The 23,657-nt window shown below is 40.9% G+C and overlaps 1 protein-coding gene across 5 annotated transcripts in view; it reads left to right on the forward strand.

The window, feature by feature from the left end:
• LOC117961090 (1-phosphatidylinositol 4,5-bisphosphate phosphodiesterase beta-1) overlaps nucleotides 1-23,657 on the forward strand; it is a 165,155-nt gene that overhangs the window by 57,136 nt on the left and 84,362 nt on the right. For 3 of the 5 annotated variants that reach the window (XM_034899488.1, XM_034899486.1, XM_034899487.1), the window contains exons 1-2: nucleotides 3,362-3,726; nucleotides 7,854-7,931. In XM_034899488.1, the coding sequence (XP_034755379.1) occupies nucleotides 3,628-3,726; nucleotides 7,854-7,931 (177 nt within the window). In that variant the 5' untranslated portion in view covers nucleotides 3,362-3,627. Of the gene's footprint in view, nucleotides 1-3,360; nucleotides 3,727-7,853; nucleotides 7,932-23,657 lie in introns of those variants that run through there. The other 2 variants (XR_004660315.1, XM_034899489.1) reach the window with 2 other exon arrangements.

The raw sequence follows: 23,657 nt of genomic DNA on the forward strand, positions 1-23,657 counted from the left end.
TGCCTCAAGTCTTCCTGACGCATCACTGATTTAGTTTTCTCTATAAACGTCCACATTTCAATTTTTTTCAACATAAAAGAAAAGAAAGACATAACTTGGATAACTTCATTTTAAAAGCGCAGTGTTTCTCTAAAAGAAGGTAAAAGGAAATTTGTGGTCAAAGTACTTTTGTATAAAGACAATCCAGTTATTTCTCCCTACTGTAGACCTTTTGTCTCGAGTGCGAGAGTGCTGTGGCTGATTTTAGAGTTAGGGCTGATAGGAAGACAGACGACGGAAACCAAAGTCTGAGGCATGCCAGGATATCAATGACTCATTTGTGGTATGAAAACATTTCTGTCTCCGTATTGCGGTGACATTAGTTGGTGCATTTGTTGTTCTTAGTGAAGTAAGTGCTTCCACTTGAAGTCCGTCATCAGAAAATATTGTCTTTAAATATAAAGGTTAATGCCTCTGTATCTTTACACGCGCGTACACACACATACACACACACACATCCCTCTCTCACTTTCCTGAGCTGTCACACAACTATAGCTCTATTCAAGGCCTGGTCCCCAAACTGTCACTGTTAATCAATCATTAATGACAGGAGGCAAACTCAAACAAACTACTGTTAAGACTGACATGAAAAATGCCAGTCAGACTTTGACAGGTCTGACTAGTTTGACATGTCTGACGGTCAGGGCCGGCCAGGGACTGACCACAGGGAGACACAGAGGCTGCTTTGAGGACTCAAATAGTCTGTAGTCCCTTTTTGGAACTGGCAGAAAACAAAGAGTGTGGGTGGTTCAAAGCCCAGAAGGACTCTATGTTTTATTTAACAAGAATTCTCAGCTAAAAAAAGTCCTTAAGATGGTGACGCACTCTTGACTCACAGAACTTTGAAGACGTTTGGTCATGAAGAAGAAAGAAGGCCCACAGCCATGTGTGGGCCTCACTCTCCATTCTAGCTGATGGGTGAGGACCGATTTCCTAAATTAAAGCTGCACCTGTTACCCTCCATATGAAACTATGAATATATCTTTTTTTGCCTTCTGATGAGCATATATAGATTACATTAACCCTTGTGTTGTCTTCCATAGACCAACATTTAGTTTTTCTGGGTCACTTTTCCCAAAGTTCGTTGTCATTGTTTTTGGACAATTTGGTTGTTTTTTCTCTACATTTCTGTCACTTTTTTCAGTGTTCTTAAATCTTTTTTTTCTTAAAATGTTATGAAATTAAATGAAACACTCAAATTCATTGAAAATAGTGAACTGATCAGTCATTGGTCTTGTGAGGAGCGTGGAACCATCCATGTTATTTATTTTTTTTTCCATGCACATAGCCAGGATTTTAGAAATAATGAGGTGGTGCTTGCAAATTGACTTGCCTGCATGTATGTTTTCATCATGCAACTAGAACAGTGCCCGTTCGTAATGTGCCGGTTCTGGAACAGGCTGATTGCTTGGCCTATGGTATTGCTACTTGAAATTCCACTGTATAGTCTGCCACTGACTTATAATGTACTTCTACATCACAGGAAGGCACTGTACTACTACATTTACTTGACAGAGAATGTGGCAGATTCAGAATTTAATCACAGAATATCACAATTAAAATGTGGAGTAATCAGACATTTGCCTCATGAACTTATGGCGGCGCACCATGCAGCCCATCAGCAAAATTAACCCCCAGAACCGGACTGAGCACAGAGAGGGACTCCTTAATCAGCCGGCTCTGGACTGTGAGTGTGTGTGCAGCGAGAGTGAGAGACAAATAGGGTGGAAATAAAAAGGTGGAAGGCAATGCAAATAACAATAATAATTGTCTTTTTGTGTGCAATATTGCATGTGGGTATCACCACAATCAGCGTTTAATGATGTTGTCTCGTCATTATTATTGTTAATGAATTTAACACTTCAGCATAGGTTTTCATTCCCAAACCGGCTTAGTGGCTTGACGGTTAACGTTAAAGGAAGGATTTAATTGCAGAGTATTGTGCCGAGGGTAAGGTAAAAGTTAGCAGCACACTTAATTAACTGGACCCGGCGCGAGTGATAAAAACTGCTGCTGTCTTCGCCCGGTCAGCTGCTGCGTGTTGCTTTTTTACTCGCCAATTTTAAACCTTCAGACTATTGATCAGCAGTTTAGTTTTATTCACAGTTTTGTAATATCCAATATCCAGTGCTGTTCAAACGTAATATCCAGTATCCAGTAATGTTCAAACTGCTCCAAATGTTTCAAATTCCCAACCCCATATTCAATTGGAACTCCGGAGTCAAAGTGTGAAGTAAATTGGATGAACGGTTCATGAGATATTTAAGACAGACACCGCACACACACACACACACACACACACAGACACACACACACACACACACGCGCACAAAGGCTTCCCGATTTATGACATAGATTTCAACTCTCTACAAGACAGCCTGAATATTTGAAAGCCTTTTTAGAAAAATCCAACAAATTAATCAAATTAATCGCTCTATTTTAATCAAACTGAGTCTGCTGCTACACTCACAGGCTATTCCTCTTACTACAACATCCAACACACCCTTTTTGGTTATGGTGATGTACTTACTGTGAGCAGTCTGCTCATTCTTTGCTGCATGCCTGCTGCCACACTGCCACACTGCTTACCTGAAAACTATGCTGTCACCTGCCACTGCTGCTGTTTATGTATATCTAGCATTTCAATAGCCCCACCACTCCACCCTGAATCCACCTGTGGGCTCTGAATCTATGTACCTATAGAGGGGAAGTTGTCATCACACCCTGCTGTGCTAAACCATAAGATGCTTCCTTTTGGGGAGTGACAAAGTCCAACTCTACAGGTATTCCATGTGAATCAGCTGACTGAATATATTTTTTTAACCACTCCTTTTTGCCTAAAAACGGTTCCAACTCAAGGAACAAATAGCTAATGGTCTTCTGCATCCGAAAGATTAAATCATGATGAGATATTCTATTCTGCAGTGTATATCACAATTTACATATGAGGGTAGCACCCAAAGAAAATTCTATTGTTTATCTCCCAAGGAAAAAAATAATACCTTGCAATATTACAGAATGCATGAATAATGATTTCCCAAACCAGCAATAACCAAACATCAGTGTCGAATGCACTTGCTTTTGTATTGCTTTTGGGAGCTTTTCACACCTATGGCTTCTCATCATAGACTGTAAAATAAATCTTTGGGCCACTTCTTACCATCATCTTGCCTTGGTCGCACGGAGGCGCTAGATCACTTCAAGCATCGATCCTGCACATGCATTGACTTGTACAATTTGAAACCAGACGTGTAACTTATTCAGATCCCCCCTCCTTCTTTCTCTCTCTCTCTCTCTCCTTCCCTCTTTCTCTCCTCGTGTATGCTTTAGCTGCATGTCGCTCAGTCAGACTCAGTCAGTCATTCAGTCAGTTAGTGGCCCCGGTCCGCTGCGCCTGCGTCCGCCTCCATACAGCTCTCCAAAGCCGAGACGCGCCACCGTCAATGCGGGCATGACATATTGCTGGCAGCAATAAAGTCAGCCGGCTTTCAAGCAGATTACAAAAGAAGAGGAAGAGACATAAGAGTAGAAGAGAGTGAAGTGACTAATTTCTACCCCTGCCGTGCGTCGAGAAGACTAGATGAGGCAATGGCAGGGGCACAGCCTGGAGTTCATGCGCTGCAGCTCAAGCCAGTGTCCGTGCCCGAGAGCCTAAGAAGGGGCACCAAATTTATGAAATGGGATGATGTAAGTAATGGCGAGAGAGACCGGCAGTGAGTCCTTTCTTGTTTCCACTGACGGGTGTTTTCTGCACGCTTTGTTTGCATGTATATAGAATGTATTACGCAATCCATAGGTTCCTCATGCAACAGTAGCCAACAGATTTAATTGTCAGAGGTGACCGCACTGCCTGCAATTGGCTTGCTGGTTACTTGTATGTAATTATATAAAATAAATAAATGCAGCAGAAATAGCCTGTCTACTGACATGTGCTTTACAGTTGCCAATTTACGATATGTACTGTGTGTGCGCGCGCGCTCGTCTGTGTTTGACTGGGCTTGTGTGTGAGAATGTGCTCTGATAATTAAAGGAATTGAATATGTGAATTAAGCTAACCACTCCCCCGTTCACTAAAACACGTTTTTATGAATTAACAATTGATAAGTGGATCGGGGCTCAATGCGCGGACCGCAGCGGACCCAACAGGCAAGGGAACGATCGGGCTTTGTTTTTATCCATGTGGCCGTACTACTGGCTGTATAGCTGTAGTGAAATGACCTTGATTAAAATTGATTGCACGCTGCTGCTGAGTAGCCGGCAATAACACAACAGTAATAGCCTTAACAGACCGCTATGACGCACTGCACCTTGCCCAAACCCTAAGTCAACACATCCCTATAATAACCCTGTGTAGAAAATGTACCTTTAGCTGTTGCGCTTGAAACGGAATTGACCTTATTGTTTGTTGTTTTCACCTCCTATGCAGTCACAATAATAGCTGTCTATATTCTTAAAGGGACTTTCTGTGATGTTTGTTTCACATTTCTTTGCAGCCCATCTCATTTGAATAGCTGGACACATTCCTCTGCTTTCTCCAAACCTTTGTATATCTTTACTCTATGAGCACAGTCATGATTACTTTCATTTGGTGAAACCAGTAGCTCTTTCCCTCTCTGAAAATGTGTGGTGTTTCTGCCTGGAACTGCTGTTATAGTCTTGTGTGAAATTATTCATTAAAGAAGAATCGAATCTCAATAAAAAATGTAAATCATACACTTAGATTAGCATAGGCATTCAGGTGTTGGTAATAAAATGTGCTATGATCATCCTCCCAAATACACAGTGGAAAAATCTGCCCAGGTGATTCAAACAGCACAGATGGTATGAGTGTTATAAGAGTGTGAGTGTGGTCCGTACAGATGGCAGAGAGGAAAATTATGAACACTTGCAAACCTACCACTCTGTCAATTATCAATCTCACACCCAGATAAGAGTATTTCCTTAACTAGTAGTGACTGATGAGCACTCAGCCCTTCAGCTCTCTGGTTGGTATGTTGTGAGAAGAGGTGTGAGTATGTTTCCCCTGACAGCCGTGTTTGTGTACTGTAGTTTGTATATGTGGGCCTATCTCCAGAACCAAATGCCCATCAGGCTTCTTCATGTGAAAACTCACACCCTCAAACACAGACGTATGCACAGAAACTGATACAATTCCCACGCACTGCTTCCTTCCTATTTGTTCCTCTCCGTATTATTTCATGGAAAGAATCACAGAGGAATACCGAGACAGACCGCAAGAGATAAAGCTATAATAGATTGTCAGTGGATAAAAGGATTGAATTAATAATTTTCTTTTTATCTCGGCTTTTGATGTTGGGCTCCACTCTAACCTCTTTCAATAGGAAGTTGTTCAAGCATTCTGTGGAGGCAGAAAATGTGTTAAGTTTGCTTTGTTGTGTGAGGATGGCACACTGTACTGTATGAACAACAGCCATGAGTTTTTGAGTGCAGACTGTCTGAAGTACTGCAGACTTCAGCACACACCGCCTGGTTGTGGACTGTTGAAAAAGAATAGAAGAGCAATCAGAAAACCTCTCGAAATGTTTGTGAGGTAGTCCCAGACCTCCCCAACCTCTCTCCTGCACGCACCTTGTATCTTTGTTGCTGCCCCTTGCAGACAGCCTGCTGCTGCTGCTGTGGCTCAGGACATGTCTGGTTCAAATGGCATTTTCAACACCAATGGGTGTCCTAATGCTACTGTCTTTTATGTGGACAATAGGCGGACCTCCAGAAAAGGACTTTAAAGATATATCACTGACTGTGACAGGAAAGATGATGCTGGGTCCATGTTAACAGAGATTTTTCTAAGTTAATGTTGGTTGCAGGCCATTTTGGTCTGGTGCGTATTAAATGAGATATTATCAAGCTCCACGGGGAGTCAAACATTTCTTAAAAATTGTAGAATATGTCCAGAGCAACCAAAACAGAAATATGTTTTGCTCAAATCACCTCTTGAACACACCTTCTCAGTTGATAGCTAATGGTACAAACTCTTGATTTTAAAAACCAGGCAACGTCTCCTCCCTGGGATCGGTTCCCGCAGCGTGTTTGTGCTTTCGCAAGTCACCCAAATAACAATAAGATAGCATGAGCAGCACTGCTGCGGAGGTAGTTATCTAAACAAGTTATTCTGAATGTTATAAATAAATGTGTTTTTTCTCGTAAATGTGCGTACCCATGAAAAAATCGTCGCTAAGAGTCAATAATAGCTTAATGTGTTTATAATGGTGGCCATGGTGAGTTAGGACATTAAGAAGGAAGCGGGTGAGAATGACTTCTCTCACATCATTAGGCAGATTCCCAGTGCTCTCAAGCCATGTTCTGTTTTCTCTCTGACATCAAAGACAATTCATCAATCGCCAGATCTTCCCCCATGAACGAATTCTAAACTTGATTTATTGGCCCACTGGAAAATTACTGATCCAACTCGTTATTTTACAGAGTTTTCTTGGAAGTGATGTCTTCATGGAGAATGTGAAAGATACATTTATCTGTAAAAACTTAATTGAAGAAATTGGATTAAAACTCAAGTGGCGATCAAAGATATGGGTCTGCAGTTCGTTCTTAGATGAATGCAATATGCAATAACCGAGAACATAAGGCAATTTTTTTCTGTAAACACTAACTGACTAATGGGAGTAGGCTGCGTGCATTCAGTGGTACTGCATTGACTGCATGTTTTGTGATACAACCAAGCACGCAAAGATTGTGTTCTCATGTTAACAGAACCAAAACGTTTCCTCTCGAGTCTTAAAATTCCAACTAGTCACTTGTTGACCTTCCGCTCAATTCCACATTTTTTTCTTTCTTTCTCTTTTTTAATTTTTTTTGTGTTTTCATAAAGCGGTGGATATCCGTATTGGTCTATCATGAGGCACTGGGATTGATGTATTTAGACACTATGAAATGATTTCAGGGTACTAATACTTGGCTACACATCAAGGAAGACTACTCTGCTGTCTATTAGCTCCCAGCTCAACCCTTTTTATGATACACGACACTGCACGTCACATAGGTTTGCATCCAAATATGCCAAGCGTGTAGGAGATGCAGACCATTAGTTATGTCTCCCAATGCAGTGATGGGAACATCATTAGAAGCCTCCTGAAGACACTTATCTTGCTCTGTGCAGCAAATATGGTTTCCATCTCTCTGATCTCACAGCCATGGTTGATTGAGAAGGACAATGCGCTACTACACGGCCGCTCTGGACACAGGAAAAAAGAAGAAGGAAAGGCTCTTTCTTTTTATAGAAGCATCCAATAATATGGCATTGCCATGTATGCCTCAGGGTCAAACTGTGTGTGTGGGGCTTAGAGTTGTCACTGTGTGGGAACTGTGGGAAAGCATTTGTCTGTTCCAAGAAGGGAAAATAGCAACATCAGTTGTAAAACAACCTGCAGTTCATGATTGTAAGAGTCTCAAAGGAACATATACACATGCACGCGCACACACGCACACACACACACACACACACACACACACACACACACACACACACACACACCAGGCTCCTTGGTCATGTGTAGTGGTGCCAGTTATTGGTGGGGAAAGTAACTTAGAAAGAAGTGATTAGGTGCATGCTAAACAAAAACGGCACTTTTAATGTCATTCCAGATTCTAGTTTGCATGTGGTATTACAAGAATTAGGCTTCGATCCTGACTACTCAATTAATTGGTTTGGCAAAATAATATTCTGCCATGCTCACAAAAGCATGCACTCTTATAAAAACACAGACTCAGACAGGGATATGCAGACATAAACAGACACACACACATTGACTCCAGATGTCTTTTTCTTTGTTTTCCTCCAGGATTCTACCACTGTGACCCCGGTGACTCTAACAGTCGACCCCAAAGGTTACTTCTTGTATTGGACCGACCAGAACAAGGTGAGACATTGTACGCCAACTCAACTGTTTTGGGTCTGCGGAGCCTTCAAGCTTGCACCTGTAACGCTCACATGCAGTCAGACTATTTGCAGGTCCCACCTTTTGAATTCTTAGGCCGCATTAACATCAACGATGAAAGTCAAAGGGGGGCATATCTGATTGGCCAATGCAGTGCATATCCTAATAGTTTGCATTGCATTGTGGTAGAAGTAAAGCCAAAATGCTAACTTTTTTGCTGTTCTTCCTGCGTATTTTCCCTGAAGCCCTCTGTGCCTGGAGCCCCTGATGAGTAATCTCATTGAAATGAATGAGGAAGCTACGTTGTCCGCAGTGCCATTGTCGGCCAGAATGCTCTTTTGTGAGCAAGGCCCAGACTCAAATTAAGTATAAGAAGCTTTGGTGTCCACTGTCCACCAAGGTGCTTTTGTTTTCTTTTGTCGTGTGCAGTGAAAGTGAAAACCGCGTACCCTTCTTGTTCCATTTGGCATGAATTTGAACAGGTTTCAGCAGAAGATAGAGAGTCAATTGAATGTGCATCCTCAGGCACAATTGAAAAAAAAAATGGAATGGATTGTGTTTACTAACTATATACAATATAATCCTGTCTCGCAATGTGGCTCAGCTGTCAGAGAATTGATTTCTGTTGTTACTTGAATTGTGTGGTGATGGAATGTTACATTGCTTCATGCTCGAGGGTCTGGTACATTACCACAGCAAAGGCATCATTTGTTCACAGACGACTGTTTGAAACTATCCAACATTGTCATGTACTACTGTTATTGCACGATCCAGGACTCATTACCATGGCAACACTATTAGAATTCTGTGGTGGCAATGTTAGGTGTTTCAGTTGTAAAAATGATCTTATACGTATAGGATTATTAGTATAAGAAATAAGAAGTATCAGAAGCAGACAAGTTTGAGTTTGACATGTTTTACTCCCCGAGTGGCTTTCAACTACCTTGTCTTTGCAACCAGTTTTGGATGTTTGCTTGGTGACACTGACCCATCTTTTATTCATAATCTCAGAACAGTAGCACACCAGGTAGGGAGATTCTCACGATCCGTTTTGACTGAAGCCAGTTAAAGAGCAGTGCAGGAAAAAACACCGAAATCTGAACTGCTGCACCTGCAGTGCTAAACTTGACACCTGTGAGATTATTCCATAGTGCATTGTGTTTTTTTCTCCTCCCTAATTATGGCAAAGGCTTTCATAATAACCAGGAACAAGTTATGAAATGTTAGCCTGGTCCTACCAGACTCTGGTAAATGTATTTGTACAGAGATTCTGGGCTCTCTCCATTGACTAGTGTTAACTTCCTTGAAGGCGGGAACTATGTTGAAGTTTAAAACTATTGGATCTTCCCCGAGCCACTCGGGATCTGCTATAACCAATCACTAACATTTAGTTGTGACGTCGGCTTAGCATCCAATCTGCATCCAAATAACTCGACATGTGTAATGTGTTCCTGTTGTATTTGTGTGTATAACTGTATCAGCAAAGGCAGTTAGAGGTAGACTAATTAATAGCTACCATTGATTTAATGTCTGCCGAGATGAGGGTATTTCAATGCAGCCGTACCAGAGAACAGACAAGAGTGCTCACTGAGACTTTACCTCTGAACACACACACCTCCATACACATACAAACATCAACAGATAAAGGATCCTATTATGTTGGCAGCCTGTAAATGAATACACTATATGTGGAAATAGAGGGGACGTCTTCAGGGCGTATACAGTTCTACTCAACAATCGATGAGGAAAATGTTTCCTGTCTGGAAAGAGAGAGACAGGCTGAGGAGCACTTTTTATGTCTTGCTTGCTTGTTTGTGAGGAAAATGTGTGTCTGTGGGCAATAAGTGTGATTCTCCAATAAGAGAATTGAGAGAGGCTGCTTGGCATCAATTTGTCATTATTTCCTGTGCCTCTGTCATAAGGCGAGGGTTTTGAATGATGAGACTTTTGTGTGTGTGTGTGTGTGTTTGTGTGTGTGTGTGTGTGTGTGTGTGTGTGTGTGTGTGTGTGTGCGTGCGTGCGCGTTTACTGTTGTGTGTCTGTGTCTGTTCTGTCTCTCAGCAGTGAGAGGAGTCCTGTCGCACACATAATAACTCAAATTGATACCAAACGCTGCACAGACAAAACTCTATTAGGGCATAAAGAAAGGCACCCGCTATATTCCTCAGTGCCACAGTCAACACACAAAAGTGTGTGTTGAATGTGTTTTAAAAGATGTGTTGAATGTGTTTTAAAAGATGTGTTGTCTTGTATTTTTTGCTCACGTTTATTCATGATGGTATTGGACATCTGTTTTGCAGACCAATTTAAACAGTTGTTACGTGTGTGTTTGTTAGAGACCCAGCCTGATGGCCTGCAGAGTAAAAGCATTCCTCAGATTCTTCAGAAGCACAGCAGAACTGTACCCAGTGTGCCTACTGCACTCACTTTCAACACACACATGATGGAGACAGTTTTTACTATTTACTGGAGGCCTTTCAAATACTACTTTTTATTGATTAAATGTATTTTAGGTCAAATTAAGTATTGACTCATGCTGTCTTAAATACAATTTTAAAGCTTTTACTAGTGTCAGCCTTGTCAACTCGAGTCTAATGATTTTGACTCCCGTCAGACTCAAGTCATGAATCTCATTACTTTTGATTTAACTTGACAAAATGAGAAGAAGACTTGCAGCTCGACTTTTACTTTAATGCCACAGAGCTTTGAACTTGGTATGATTTAATGTCCGACTTAAGCCCAAAGATGAAAAATGATGGTATCGAAAAGGGCAGCTAATAAAACTCTTAATTTTTCTGACAATGGAGATTCTTTGAATAAAGTCTCATTAGTGGGAGCAGGAGGGAGAGGTGCAGGTAAACAAAAGGTGGGACAATTTGATCACGTAGATTATCACATTCAAGCATGAAGAACATGCTGTAGTCAATGGAAACGTTCAAACGATACATTTTAAAAACAACTGTGCTAACATTAATGTTTAAAGGCCAGCTGTGTTTAGCTAACATTTGCTAAAAGCTGCGCTTTTACCAGTAATTAGTTGCTCTTCGTCAGACCTTCCTCCACAGCGCTGCTCAGGAGGGTCCGGCTTTTCCACACAGAATTCCGGGATGGGAGAAAAACATGCTGTGGTTTATTAGCCTTTCTTTAAACCAATTGGACAGAGCAAAGGTGCCACTGCAAATTGCCTTGGGAAGGAACTTGTTTTGGTGGAACTTGTACATTCAAATATTGTTTTAGTTGTGCAACAGAAAAACTCAAATAGTCTAGCTAGCTGGCTGGATTTACCCTGCAGAGATCTGAGGAGCAGGAAACCATAGTCCTCATGAATCCACCAGTGTTTAAAATTCCGACACACAGAAAGCGGAAGGTAACGGATATCCAGCTGAAAAGAGTGATATACAGTGCAATTTCCGACTTCACTCTAGCAATCCTTGGAAGTTGAATGTCGTGGACTTAATGTTGTGAATTCCTCACGCTACAGAGACTGTGTAGTTACGGCTACGTGTGTTACGGCCAGGAGCCCTGAAGCGGCACCATCCAGGATTTACAGGGTTAAAAACCCAACGTATAGACTAGTATTAACAAACAATCTGCAATGTCTAACGTAAGTGGGCTATCATTGTTGATTGGCCAACAGTTAGCTTAGCGTTGCTAATTCCATAAGGGCTCCGGAAGACTTTAGGACTTGGGACCTTATAATAGAGACTTCTTTTTCACTTGCAAATCAGTGACTTTGTACACAGGATGATGGCGTATGTGTGACTGAGACACTGAGACATAGAGAGGGGGCGGTGATAGAAGGACATTTCTGTTAATACTGCTAATACGGTCTTTTTCAATCTATTTATGAATTTGTCTGTCAAAGTCTGATCCAGCGGTGGATTTCAGCCATGTTTTAATGTCAGAACAGCAAAGTTTAGTTTTGACGGCAGCGAAGACTCAATGTCAGATCTGTTTAAGGCATGATGTTCTTAGCCTTTTCCTCCTGGCTAGCCTTTCACTTGATGACTCAAGACTCAAGGATTCCTTGAGTTTCATGCCTTTGTTGCAGTCAGAGTAAGTCGTGCTGACAATAGGGCCTCAACCATAAACACAAAGTATTCTACGGTAGAATTGTCAGAAAATGCAAGAAGATACGTTTATTGATTCTTGATTGAATCTGTCAGGTTAATCAAGGGGATTTAACGACGGCAGCAGGCCAGTAGACGAGCTTAGACACCCTGGATTTAGAGATAAGCTTAATTTTGATTTTTTTTTTCTTCCCTCCCTCAACCTGTGGGCATTTGTTAAAACAGGAGCTGGAAAGTATTAACTATCATCAGTTGTTGAAGATAGTTAATACAGTCTGATATAGTTGAAGTGTACTGCACAATCTCTTCCTTTCCTCTGTGGATAAAACCATTTCTGCACACTGCTGTATTTTTAAACAGGGCACTGCTATGTAAACTCCTGCAGTCACAACTCTCTCATGTTTGCATTTGTTTAGTTCAGAGTCCATTTGGCTGGCTTTTTGTGTTTTGCATGCTCTCTCCTTCACTTTGAAAGATCCGCTGTTTTGTACACACACACACACACACACACACACACACAATGTACAAAACCCTTTCACAGATATAGATCTGACAACAACAACTGCGATGACAGTCACTGACAGTGAAGTTGCTTGTGATAATAATGTCAGTAACAACAACATGAGTAGCAAAACACAAACATGTGAAAACTCAGAGTAAATGAATACCACGTCGTGACCTTTTGTCCACATATTTCCAATCATACATTAGATATACATTAACCACGGTGTCATAAATGTTGGAGGGAACTTATGTAACTTATGTAGTATCAGTGTGAGTCATCAAAATGTAGCTATATTTCAAAAGTTGACACAATTTCCTTAGGGAGGTGCTTTCTCTTATTCAAGAAAAAGTACATGCCACTTAAGAATGGGGAACTTGAATAATACTTCCTTGTTCCGAGCTTTCCAATAATACCCATGTTATGAGTTTTGCATCAGTGACTTTGAAATGGGAAATTACATTGATTTTGTTAAACTGTGTTGTTGACCGATTAGCAAATGTGTTCATGTGCTATTTTGAGAATATAATGTTTGGCTTCTACTCACAAATACTTTGCTCACAAATGAGGCACACAAAACCTTAAGAAAATCGTCACACAAAATGACAGTTACAGTGCCATGGACAACCATGCACACGTACCAGCACCCGTTTGTGGTGTGTACCAGCACCCGGCTCTAAGCGCCCATTCACCCACACGCTGTCACACGTGTAGGCACCTTCACTTGCACACCAACATTCCTGTAATGTCCAACCAGGAACAGGTGCTTCTTTCGTAGGTTAAAAATAATTTCTGCTCTTGTTGGTTGAGAGTGACTTCAAGGGGAGGAGCTATTCAACACTAAGAGTTGGACTGACTCAGTTAAATGAACAGTCTTTTAGTTTAGTTGCCATGGTTGCCATGCAACAGCACACACCTTGTAAATGTTACATTCTCTTTTGGTATTCGCTCATATTCTCGAGAATGTTGCCGCTTTGAAACAGATATCATTCTTTTCTTGTGTGTGTGTGTGTGTGTGTGTGTGTGTGTGTGTGTGTGTGTGTGTGTGTGTGCTCTCCTGAGCAGGCTATAGTTATAATAAAAGGTTAAATGCTTTCTTCTGGGAGATATGTGTTTTAGCAGGGTGCCAATTTTAGGACGTTCACTGACAAGCACTCAGTATATAGCATTAATGATGTTCCGAGGTGAAAGACAGTTAACACCGGGCCAAAACCAGAATCTCCACTTGGCAGCTGGTGTGTGTGGGATATTTCTGAATGAACTTCATAATTGACCTAATCCCGAGTATGAGTAAAGCTGTTTTGGGTTTAGACTGTATTAACACACACATTTAATGTGCAAACACACACATACTCTTCTCTCCACTCCGTCATAGTGCAGTTTACACATCTGTTTCCACCAACGCAGCAATTTTCTGAGATTACCGAGGCTGCCGCTCCTCCACCTCCGTCAGCACTATATAGTTGTGAAAGACAAGGCATAAATCTGCAGCCACTCTCCTGGAAGTTATTCATGACCTCTGCCAAGTTGTAGTCTGGCACACAGGCACACTATTTTATCCAGACCAACAGCGAGAAAAAAGAAGAACAAGAAGATCATGATGAACAAAATGACTTATCTCATGCCCCCGTTACTTAACAAGTCCCTTTTGTGCCACATTAGCATTTTGGGGAGATCATGTAGGCTGGCTTTTAGGAGATCGGACCTGTGCTGATGTAAAATTGCTATACCATTGTTAAAAGCAGCCAGCTCAGACCACCAAATATGTGTGACTTAGCATTAATGATTAGATTGGAAACTTTGTAGACATTTTAATGGATCCTTTTAATGTGACACGGTGTGATGTGTGTCCTGTCCTGTCGGCTGCACACTCCACCCAGCGCTCCCCTCGTCCAAATCCATCAGAGTAATCTCTTGTTGGGTGTTACATGTGTGAAAAGGAAACTCTGGACTATGTTGGGACCTAATTCCTCAGACATACAGTAGTTTTGAATTCATATGTGAACATGGCTTAAGTGACTAAAGACTTCTGATGAGCTCTGGATCAAATGTCTATTGCTTCTGTCACAAACAGGTGATACAAAATGGAAACCATAGTTACTTTGTGCTATTGGGAACAGTAGAGGACGTTGCTAAACTTGCTGAAATATTGGACTCAATAAATAACACCCAGCACTACTGACTGTCATTTTGATAGAATAATTATCTACACTAATACCAACTTGCTATGCCACATGACATTTTCTATTTTGTGTCTTAATACCAGCTTTCAATTAAACTTATAATTATAGTACCAAATCATACTGACACACAATATTGCGCCCCAATATACTGATATCTAGGTTCTCTTTCAATGTCATGCTTAAAAAACAAGCTTTTTGCTAATGTTTGCCCTCATGCTCAAGTTGAGGAAACTCTTTCCACACATGGTAAAATTGCTGAAGGTGTTCAGACAGCAGCATACCCTTCAGTAGGTATCAGCCATCAAGAGAGGGTAAGGCTTTGAAATCAACCCTGACTGACTAAAGCTTACAGCAAAAGGTCAGGGCTAGGTTATTGATGTTGGCCTTAGATGTCGCTGTACGAGTCTTTATTGATGTTATTTATTGGTTCTTCATTGGGTTTTGTCACTGTTGTCACTGAATCACTTCAACATTATGACAGTTATGCCAGCCACGCCATGCCATGTTTGTTTCCTACGTTGCCATGTAAAGCAAGGATAACTTTTTTTTCCATCTTCAAATTTTTTTATTAGGTGGCATGAACAACATCTTGGCTCAGAGTGCCCACCATAAAACAAGAGAATGTAAACTGCTGATCCGCTCTGACAGAACTATAATGTAGAAAAAACAGCGGCCTGAGTATGTGTGGACTTGGCGTTGTAGAGTAAATCCCTATTTATCAGTGCTGAGAGTCAAAAGCAGAAAAAGAAAAGTGTTAAAAGAAAGAAAAGCGTTGCCAAACTCTTTTGGATTAGCAGTTCCTGGGTGACTTCAGAAGGCTTTGTTTGCGCTTGAGTTAGTCTTGTTTTTGTCTTTGAATTCCAATCAGGACTTCTTTTCCACTGCACTGTGCCTGTCTATGGGTAGACAAATACATGCTCAAGCAGGCATACACACAGAGTAACACTGAGGAGGAGGAGGAGGAGGAGGAGGAGGAGGAGGAGGAGGAGGAGGAGGAGGAGGAGGAGGAGGAGGAGGAGGAGGGACATTTTCTCTTCTGAACAACTGGAGTCCGTTCACAAAACTTGGAGCAACAGATCCGGAAAGAGGGCTTTTTGTCCGTTAGAGACTGGCTGATTAAAGGCTCCGTTGGTGCCAACACTGTTCAGTGTAAGTCTCTGCGCCTCCACTGGGTTTGCCTGGGGACCGGAGGTGACTTAGGGATAGCAGCAGCTCTGACTGGGCAGCTTAGACACCCTGGATTCAAGTGATAAGCTTAACCAATCACACGGCTTATAAATGATGGTGTAGCAGCAAGTGAAGGATAACGGTAACGGTGCACAGCTAGTAATAACATGTAGGGATGTACAGAGATAGAAAAAACAACAACCTCAAAATATATATATGGTTATGCAATCCAATCCAGTCAATAGCCCTGCATCAAACACTTCTTTTGTGAGACTGTGTTAAGAGAGTGTTGATTTAACATCATCATTTTACATTCATGGGAGTTCATTATATGGTAAGACGTTTCCCTTCTTTTGTCTGGTTGCCTTACCTACTGTACCAGTAGTCATAGATTTAAAAAGAAAAAGAAAAGGAAAAATCCAATATAAACAGAATCCCCCTCTTTTTTTCTTGGAAAGGCACTTCACTGGTGAAAAGTTGGTTTAGAGAGTTTTTTAATTGTTTTTTAATTACACACGCATACTTAACATCATTTAACGATTAACACTATTACAGAATGTAAACCTGCACAAAATGTATGTTCAGCTCAGTATTCAAGATTTAAATTGTACATTTTGATGGCCCTGTGTTGTAAATGGGACTGAAAAAAAGAAGGCTATTAGAGAAATTCACAAGTGTAGTCAAGTTAATAAGCAGTGAATCATCTGTATGAAAAAAACATTATATACAGTATATACAGTATATGAAGCTCATGTTAGTAATTGAGGATGTAATGATATATACAATACGTATTGATAGACTAAATGCTTGCATACAGTATGACTGCTAACAAACAACAGCTTGTGTTGGCCCAGCCAAGGGTGCTCTGTGTGTTTGGCTGTTTAAATTAAGGAGTGATGAGGATGACTAAGCTTCTCATTGTCTCATGGGTCCATATATTTATAACATTTATGGTAGCCAAATTCTGGCCGGCTTATTCAAAAATGATGTCTATTATGCTGATTCATTTCATCTGACACAGTTGTTTGCATAGAACACAGCTGGACATTGAGTGCTGAGTATTTGTATGACGGAGGTGTTGCACGCAGTCACAGGAATGAGAAAGCAAAGCGGGAAAGGAAGAGTGCATGAAGAAAGAGAGACGTATCATTGATGAGGATGATTCAAATAATTACACCGCCTTTCCCTTCAGCTGTCTTGTTACACTCACTTGAACATTGTCAAAACAAAACAACTTATTTCAAGCGTAAAAAATGTAAGCCTGGCAAAGAAAGGGCTTAATGAAATTTTGATGTGGCGCACTGAGATGTACAGTTATCAGTGCTGCCGGTAAATTGACTTTATCCCTGCTCAATAGACTGCAGTCAACTGAAAGGTCTACTTCACTTTCACTCTCCTTGTTTTTGTTCAGTTCTGTCTCTGTCGCCTTTTGTGATTCTGTCTGTCTTCCCATCCTTAGGTACACCTCTCTCTGTGGACATACTGATCACCCCGTCATTATTACCTGCCTGGTTCATTTATTGGTTTTGGTGCAATAGTAATATGCCGTGCTTGAAGGTTAGCCACCCCTATTTCACACCATTTGTTTCATTTTCTCTATGAAATGACAGTAGTAGCGCATTAGTAATAATAAGCTGACTAAAAGCTCATCTCTGCCAATGCCCACCAGATAGCCTTTTCTCATACCAATGAATACAACTCCAATTAAAGTTGCCTTTGCACGCTTTGGGGTTACTGCCCGATGCCGTTCCTTGCAACCGTGCATTTGTAAATGTAGACACTGTAAATTATCAGCAATGATAAGGGAACTCCCTGCTGAGTTCAATGATACCTCACACAAGACTCTACGTCATAGAGTTCATTAGCTGTGAAAGGGGGCGCGGCCAAAGCATAGGGGTTGGGGTAAACCTTTACTAATAAAAAAGGAAGTGTCTGCTGAGTTCATTGATACCTCACGAAAGGGTCTACATCAAACAAGCCATAACTTATTAAAAAATGGCATGGGTACAGCATAGGGGGCGGGTCAAACCTTCACCAATCTAAAATAAACTCTCTGCTGAGTTCAATGATACCTTACACAAGACTATAACTTAAATGGGTCACCAGTAATGAAAGGGGTATGGCTTAAGCATAAGGGGCGGGCCAGACCATCACCAATGAAGAAGGAACTCTGCTGAGTTCAGTGATACCTCACACTCTACCTTAAACGGTTAAAAAGCCATAAATGGGTGCGTGGCCTAAGTACATGGACTGGTTAAAGTGTAGAGGGGCGGCTCAGTATCACATGTAGACCACACATAAGTTTCATGTGAATTGGATGCTGTTTGTCATATAAGGCGGATTTCCTGTTTCCTGTTGTTCTTGTTGGGGGGGCGCTATTACCAAAAGTCAATTTTGGCCTTTAGGTGTCCCCAGGCCTGGACTCTTGTCCAACGTGAGAAATGTCGGGCAGATATAACAATGTACACTAAAGATACAACAACTTCTTTGTACATCTATAAATGCTCAAAATGGCCGCCACGCCCACACCGTTCTTTTAATACATTTTCATCTTTAAGGTGTTGAGATGGTACAGATCAGATTTGAAGTCCATCGGATTAAATCTCTAGGAGGAGTTTGTTAAAGTATAGCACCTTGACTTTTAGGTCTACTTTCTGTTCCCACTAGGGGGGCTATGTCTTTGAGTAAATATCGGTCAGTAGATGTCGTCAGGGTCAGACGTTTTCATCTGTAAGGTCTTTAGATGGCACAGGCCAAATTTTAATTTCATCAGATGAAATCTCTAGGAGGAGTTTGTTAAAGTACAACAAGTGGATATGGCCAAAATTGCACTAATTTTGAAATTTCAATTCAAAATGGTGGACATCCTGTTGGGTTTAGGGTAGGGCTACAATGAGCTGTTTTGTACGTCTTGACATGCTACAAATGTGTACCAAGTTTTGTGAGTCTAAAACGTACTGCAGGGGCTACATTTCTTTTTATTTTGTAGGGGACGCTGTTCCCGAAACCCTATGTACAATCAATTCTGGTGAAAATACTTACAGTTTCACCAGAATTGATGCAACCGCCAATTTTGGTGAGTTTTTGAATATGTTAAGCTCCTTTAAATAGGCAACTCATTTGCAGGAAGAAATGAAAGGAAGAATTTCTTCCAATATAAATTCAATAGGGCCTTTGCTGTCGGCGCTCCTAAATATTCATATATTCCATCCAGTACAGTAACATTATCCTCCTCAGCAAATAGGAGTAATTTCATTGTAGGCAGTAAATAAGCTGAGCCTAACGTGAAGCTTTACCCTGAAATGTCGGAAGTAAGGCTCTGTACTAGCTCATTGCCCCACAGGCAGTGACTCTAGCTGGACTTTGGACTTGTCATTCTGACATAGCCATGATTTGAATAGATTTAAATGTGCAGCGGAGGTCGGACTGCTGTTGTAGCTGTCAGTTAGATATTTGCATGGCTTTGACAGAACTGAGCTGTTGGTTGAGCTCTGCATCACAACACAGCTGAATCAGTCAGTGTCAGCTTGTTTATGCTTGGCTTTTTTTCCTCTGCACCGGTCTGTCAGTGCCACCAAGCTCAACCCGCGAAAGGCTGCACGTAGTGCTCGAGAGTCCGAAAGAAATGTCAAAGGAAGACTAACCACTATGACAGTTAAATTCTTCCTCGTTTCTATTGTCTTTTAATGGAGCAACTCGGATCCCCACAACACTGTTCTTTTTGTTTAATTTCTGTCCCTCATTAACACCATTGTGAGGGATTTGTGAGACTCACTAGAGTGTTTCCTAATGAAATGTTGGCTGGACATTGACTGTTATAGTCACATTCAATAAACTGTGTAGATCAGGGCAGAGACGCGGTTTGTATGTTGCACCCCACATTTGGATTGTGGGGTCAGAAATCAGAGGCTACATTCAGCCACAGTAGTTTATAGATCTCTGATACTGTTCCTCAGAGTCAGAGAAAAGGCTACCACCACAGGTCAGAAGGGACCACTGAAATCTCTGTCATTGATTTATGCGATTAGTTTTGATTATGCTAAATCACTAGAATGTATGGCTTAGGCATTTGAACGTTGATGCTTTGAGTAAACTGACATTTAAAATTTGAGAGATCTGTGTTTGTCAACTGGTACACAGAAGCTGACTCTCTTTTTTTTCTTTCTTCTTCCGTACCCTTCCCTTCCACTTCAAATGCTAACCCAGCCCAGTTGCTATGACAATCCAATCCATGCAGCTTGTTTTTTGATGCTGCAAAGCACTCAAACACCCCCCCTCCCCCATACCCCCACCCCCTCCCGCTGCTGTGATTTGACTGCCTTTCGCTGCACCAAGCCAGGTGGCTGCTTTCCTCGGGGAGCCCTTTCAAATAAAGGCATTCAGCCAAAAGACATTGAAGTCCCACTGTAGACAAGCTCTCAATAAGAGAAAACACTTCCTTCCTGTTTCATCCGAGGCTTTAAAGGAAAAGCTTAGCTGGGGCACAACCTCATGTTGGAGTGTTAAAGCTGGAAAAATAAATGAAATGCCATTTATAATCCTCAATTCAACTCATTTTCTATCCAAACACAAAATGCCACTGAGTCTTGGTTGTCAAGTTGAGAGACTAGAATGACATGTTGAAAAAATAATTAAACCAAATGGAGTTACTGAAAGCTTGTCAGCCGATGGCGAAGCATCACAAATCTCGTACTCATCACAGGTTTAAAGACCGGAAGAGACAAGCATGCATGTAAACAGACATGTTCATGTCATGTTCACGCTTACTGTACATGCACACCTCCAAAACTCACCTTAATTCAAAGGTTTGAGAGAATACACCTCTCTTTTCTTTGCAGTTTAGTTTACCTTCAATCTTTGACTGTTCAGTGAAGGTCAGAAGTTCACCAAGTAATGAAGTTCTTCCATTCTCTTTCTCCTCTTTTTCATCTACACTGTTGCTGAGAACAGAAAGGTGAGAACTGAAATGAAAACAAAATTGAAGACCGAATTGCACGTCTTCAATTATTCTTTTTTCCTCTGTGGAACGATGTAAAATTGACAAAAGGTAAAGTTAGCTTTGATGGCAAATTTGTGATGAAGAGAAAGATAATACTAAGTGTTACCGCTTGTGACGGGACGCATGGCTGTGTATATAGACTAGCAGTTTCATTTGCTCGAGAGAGAAGTAGAGAGGAAAACCTGAGGGAGGACGTAAGTCTGTTGGATACCTTCAGAGTAGTGACTTGCTAAGATAATTAGGAAATAGTAGTATTTCTGAATAATGTGAATTTTTAGATAGATAGATAGATAGATGTTTATCTATCCCAAGAAAAATGGGAAATTCCAGTGTTACAGCAGCAAAATCAGTCACAAAGCACAGACTATAAATATAGACGAAATACTAGGAAAAATATACATACATACAATATACATGAAATAATAATATTAGTAAAATACAGGATTGCAAAACAAAAATGTGCAAATGCTTAAATAATATGCTGAAATGTATGCTAAATGTAGATAAAGTAATGTAGTTGCAGGTTTCCCTTAGTGCAGTAGTGTGGTGTCTAAAAGTCTTATCTAGCACCCAGTGATGACATGTTAAAAAGTGTTATTGCCTGTGGTATGAATGATTTTCTGTAGCGGTCCGTGCGAAATCGAAGCTGTCGGAGCCTCTTAGAGAAGCTGCTCCTCTGTTGGACCAATGGGAGGTGGAGAGGGTGGTCGGGGTTATCCATGACAGATGAGTTTGTTCAGTGACCTCCTCTCCAGCACAGCTTCAAACGTGTCTAGATGGCAGCCGATTTCATATTATATTATATTATATTTTTTATATTATCATTCTAGCCTTATGGGCCTTAATTGGGAAAAATAATAAAAATCCCATCTTTACAACTTCATCTCCGACTCACCCCGACTACTCAACGACATCTACCCATTACACCGCTCTTTAATACTAACATTTGCAAAGTTGCCACAGTATTTCTCATCTGCTGACAGTGGGAATGTTGATGATAAAAGTAAAAGAAAGCATTCAGGTAACCGGATGTAAAAGGTGCGTTTTTTTTTTTAGGTAAAGGCATTTTTCTTTTTGATGGTATATTCATTGGTATAGCGAGGTTATAGAGTGCAAATTAAATAAAACGTTTTTATCTCAAAGTACACAAGGACACAAATGCACCATGTTTGACTTGCAGGCAATCAGTGTTATCAAGACGCTTTGCTTTCGTCATTCTACTTTCTGGCCAAACACAGAAAATACGGTACATTTATCAGTGAGCAGATTGTTGAACTCTCTGAGTAGTCAACAAGATTATCAGTTTCCTGTTGAGGAATGCTGAAACCACTTTAAGGAGCCCGCCAGTTGCAGCATGCTAATAGCAAAAATCCTATAATGCTTAATGTCTCAGGGTTAGAGTGCAGGTCCATATGATGAAACTCTTCAAGCTTCACTTTATTTCTCACGACACATTTATTAACTGGATCATTCATATTCATTCTCAAAACGCTGCACATACTGTACGCACTGTGCAATAATTTATGAACCCTGTTAATATATAAAGAGCTGTCATTTGTCTTTCTTCCCGCTCTCTCATCTTTCTCTCTCTTGCCCTTGCTAATGTTTCAAGCTAGTTTTTCCATTCGATAACTTCTATTTAATTCATTTTGCTGCGGGATTCAAGGCAGTGGATGGCTTTCACTCACAACCCATTTGCTAATAAGGCAATTACAGGCATTTTTACTTTCCAACAATTGTCTGTGCTTCCTGGACATAAAGGAATGACCAATTGGTCAAATGGTTAATGGTCAAACTGGTTAGAAGAGGTTTTTAATTCCATTTCAAAGAGGCAGACGCAGAGATTCAATGGGATAGTTAGAATAGATGAGAGCAAAGAATGGTATTGTTCATTATTCTCAGAATGTTCATGTCAGAAGGCCTGTTATCTGTACACATGGGGACTCATTTTGGCCTTAGTTGTAGATACTTAACATCTCTATATTAGACACACGCACAAATTGAATGCAGAAAAAATTTAAGAAAGCCTTTCAAAATAAATAAAGTGCAAGAAAGGACAAAACAGAAGGGGTTGCATTTTGATCCAGTACCCTCTGTGACAGCCTCTGTAACTCTTCACTGGCACTTCACACTGGTACTGGTCCACAATCACACTGTTACATGCATGTTATAGTGCAGACTTGTCACCTCAATTTGATGGTAAATACAGTATTTTTAGTGAATTTATAAAGTTTTCTGCTAAGCAATCATTCTATTGTCCATCTCAAATTTCCCTCAGACTCCCCTCTAACTCCCCCGTTCCATTTCCGCTCAAGCAGCTAAGTGTGTCACAAATGTGGGTCAGTCACTGTACTTCCCCCACTTAAGTCAATTCAATTTGGTAGAAAGATAAGAAGGTATCAAATTTAAAGAGCTTGGAGGTGCTCTGAGGCAAGACAAGAAGCGCGGCAGTCTGCCATACTTAAAATACCAGCTCCTCTTCTAAGAGCCTTCGTTGAGAGAGTTACGTGACGGGTGGGAGAGGAATAACACTTCTTCCTTTAGAAGAGAGAAAGAAAGAGATACAGAAAATTAGTTTTCTTCAGTACATTAGACAAGCTATAACCAGAGTGGCAGTGAAACCTTTTTACACAGATTTTCTTAACGGCCTCGTTGTGCTCTGCTGATGCTCACATTATCTGTGCTTCTGTGGCTTTGCTCCATGATTTAAATCAAATGCTTTAAGGACCTGTTGAAAAACACAAACATAATTGCCGGTGGTGTCTTTGACGAGAATGAGGATAAAAA

The sequence above is a fragment of the Etheostoma cragini genome, chromosome 18 (assembly GCF_013103735.1).
Source record: "Etheostoma cragini isolate CJK2018 chromosome 18, CSU_Ecrag_1.0, whole genome shotgun sequence".
Taxonomy (NCBI): Eukaryota; Metazoa; Chordata; class Actinopteri; order Perciformes; family Percidae; genus Etheostoma; species Etheostoma cragini.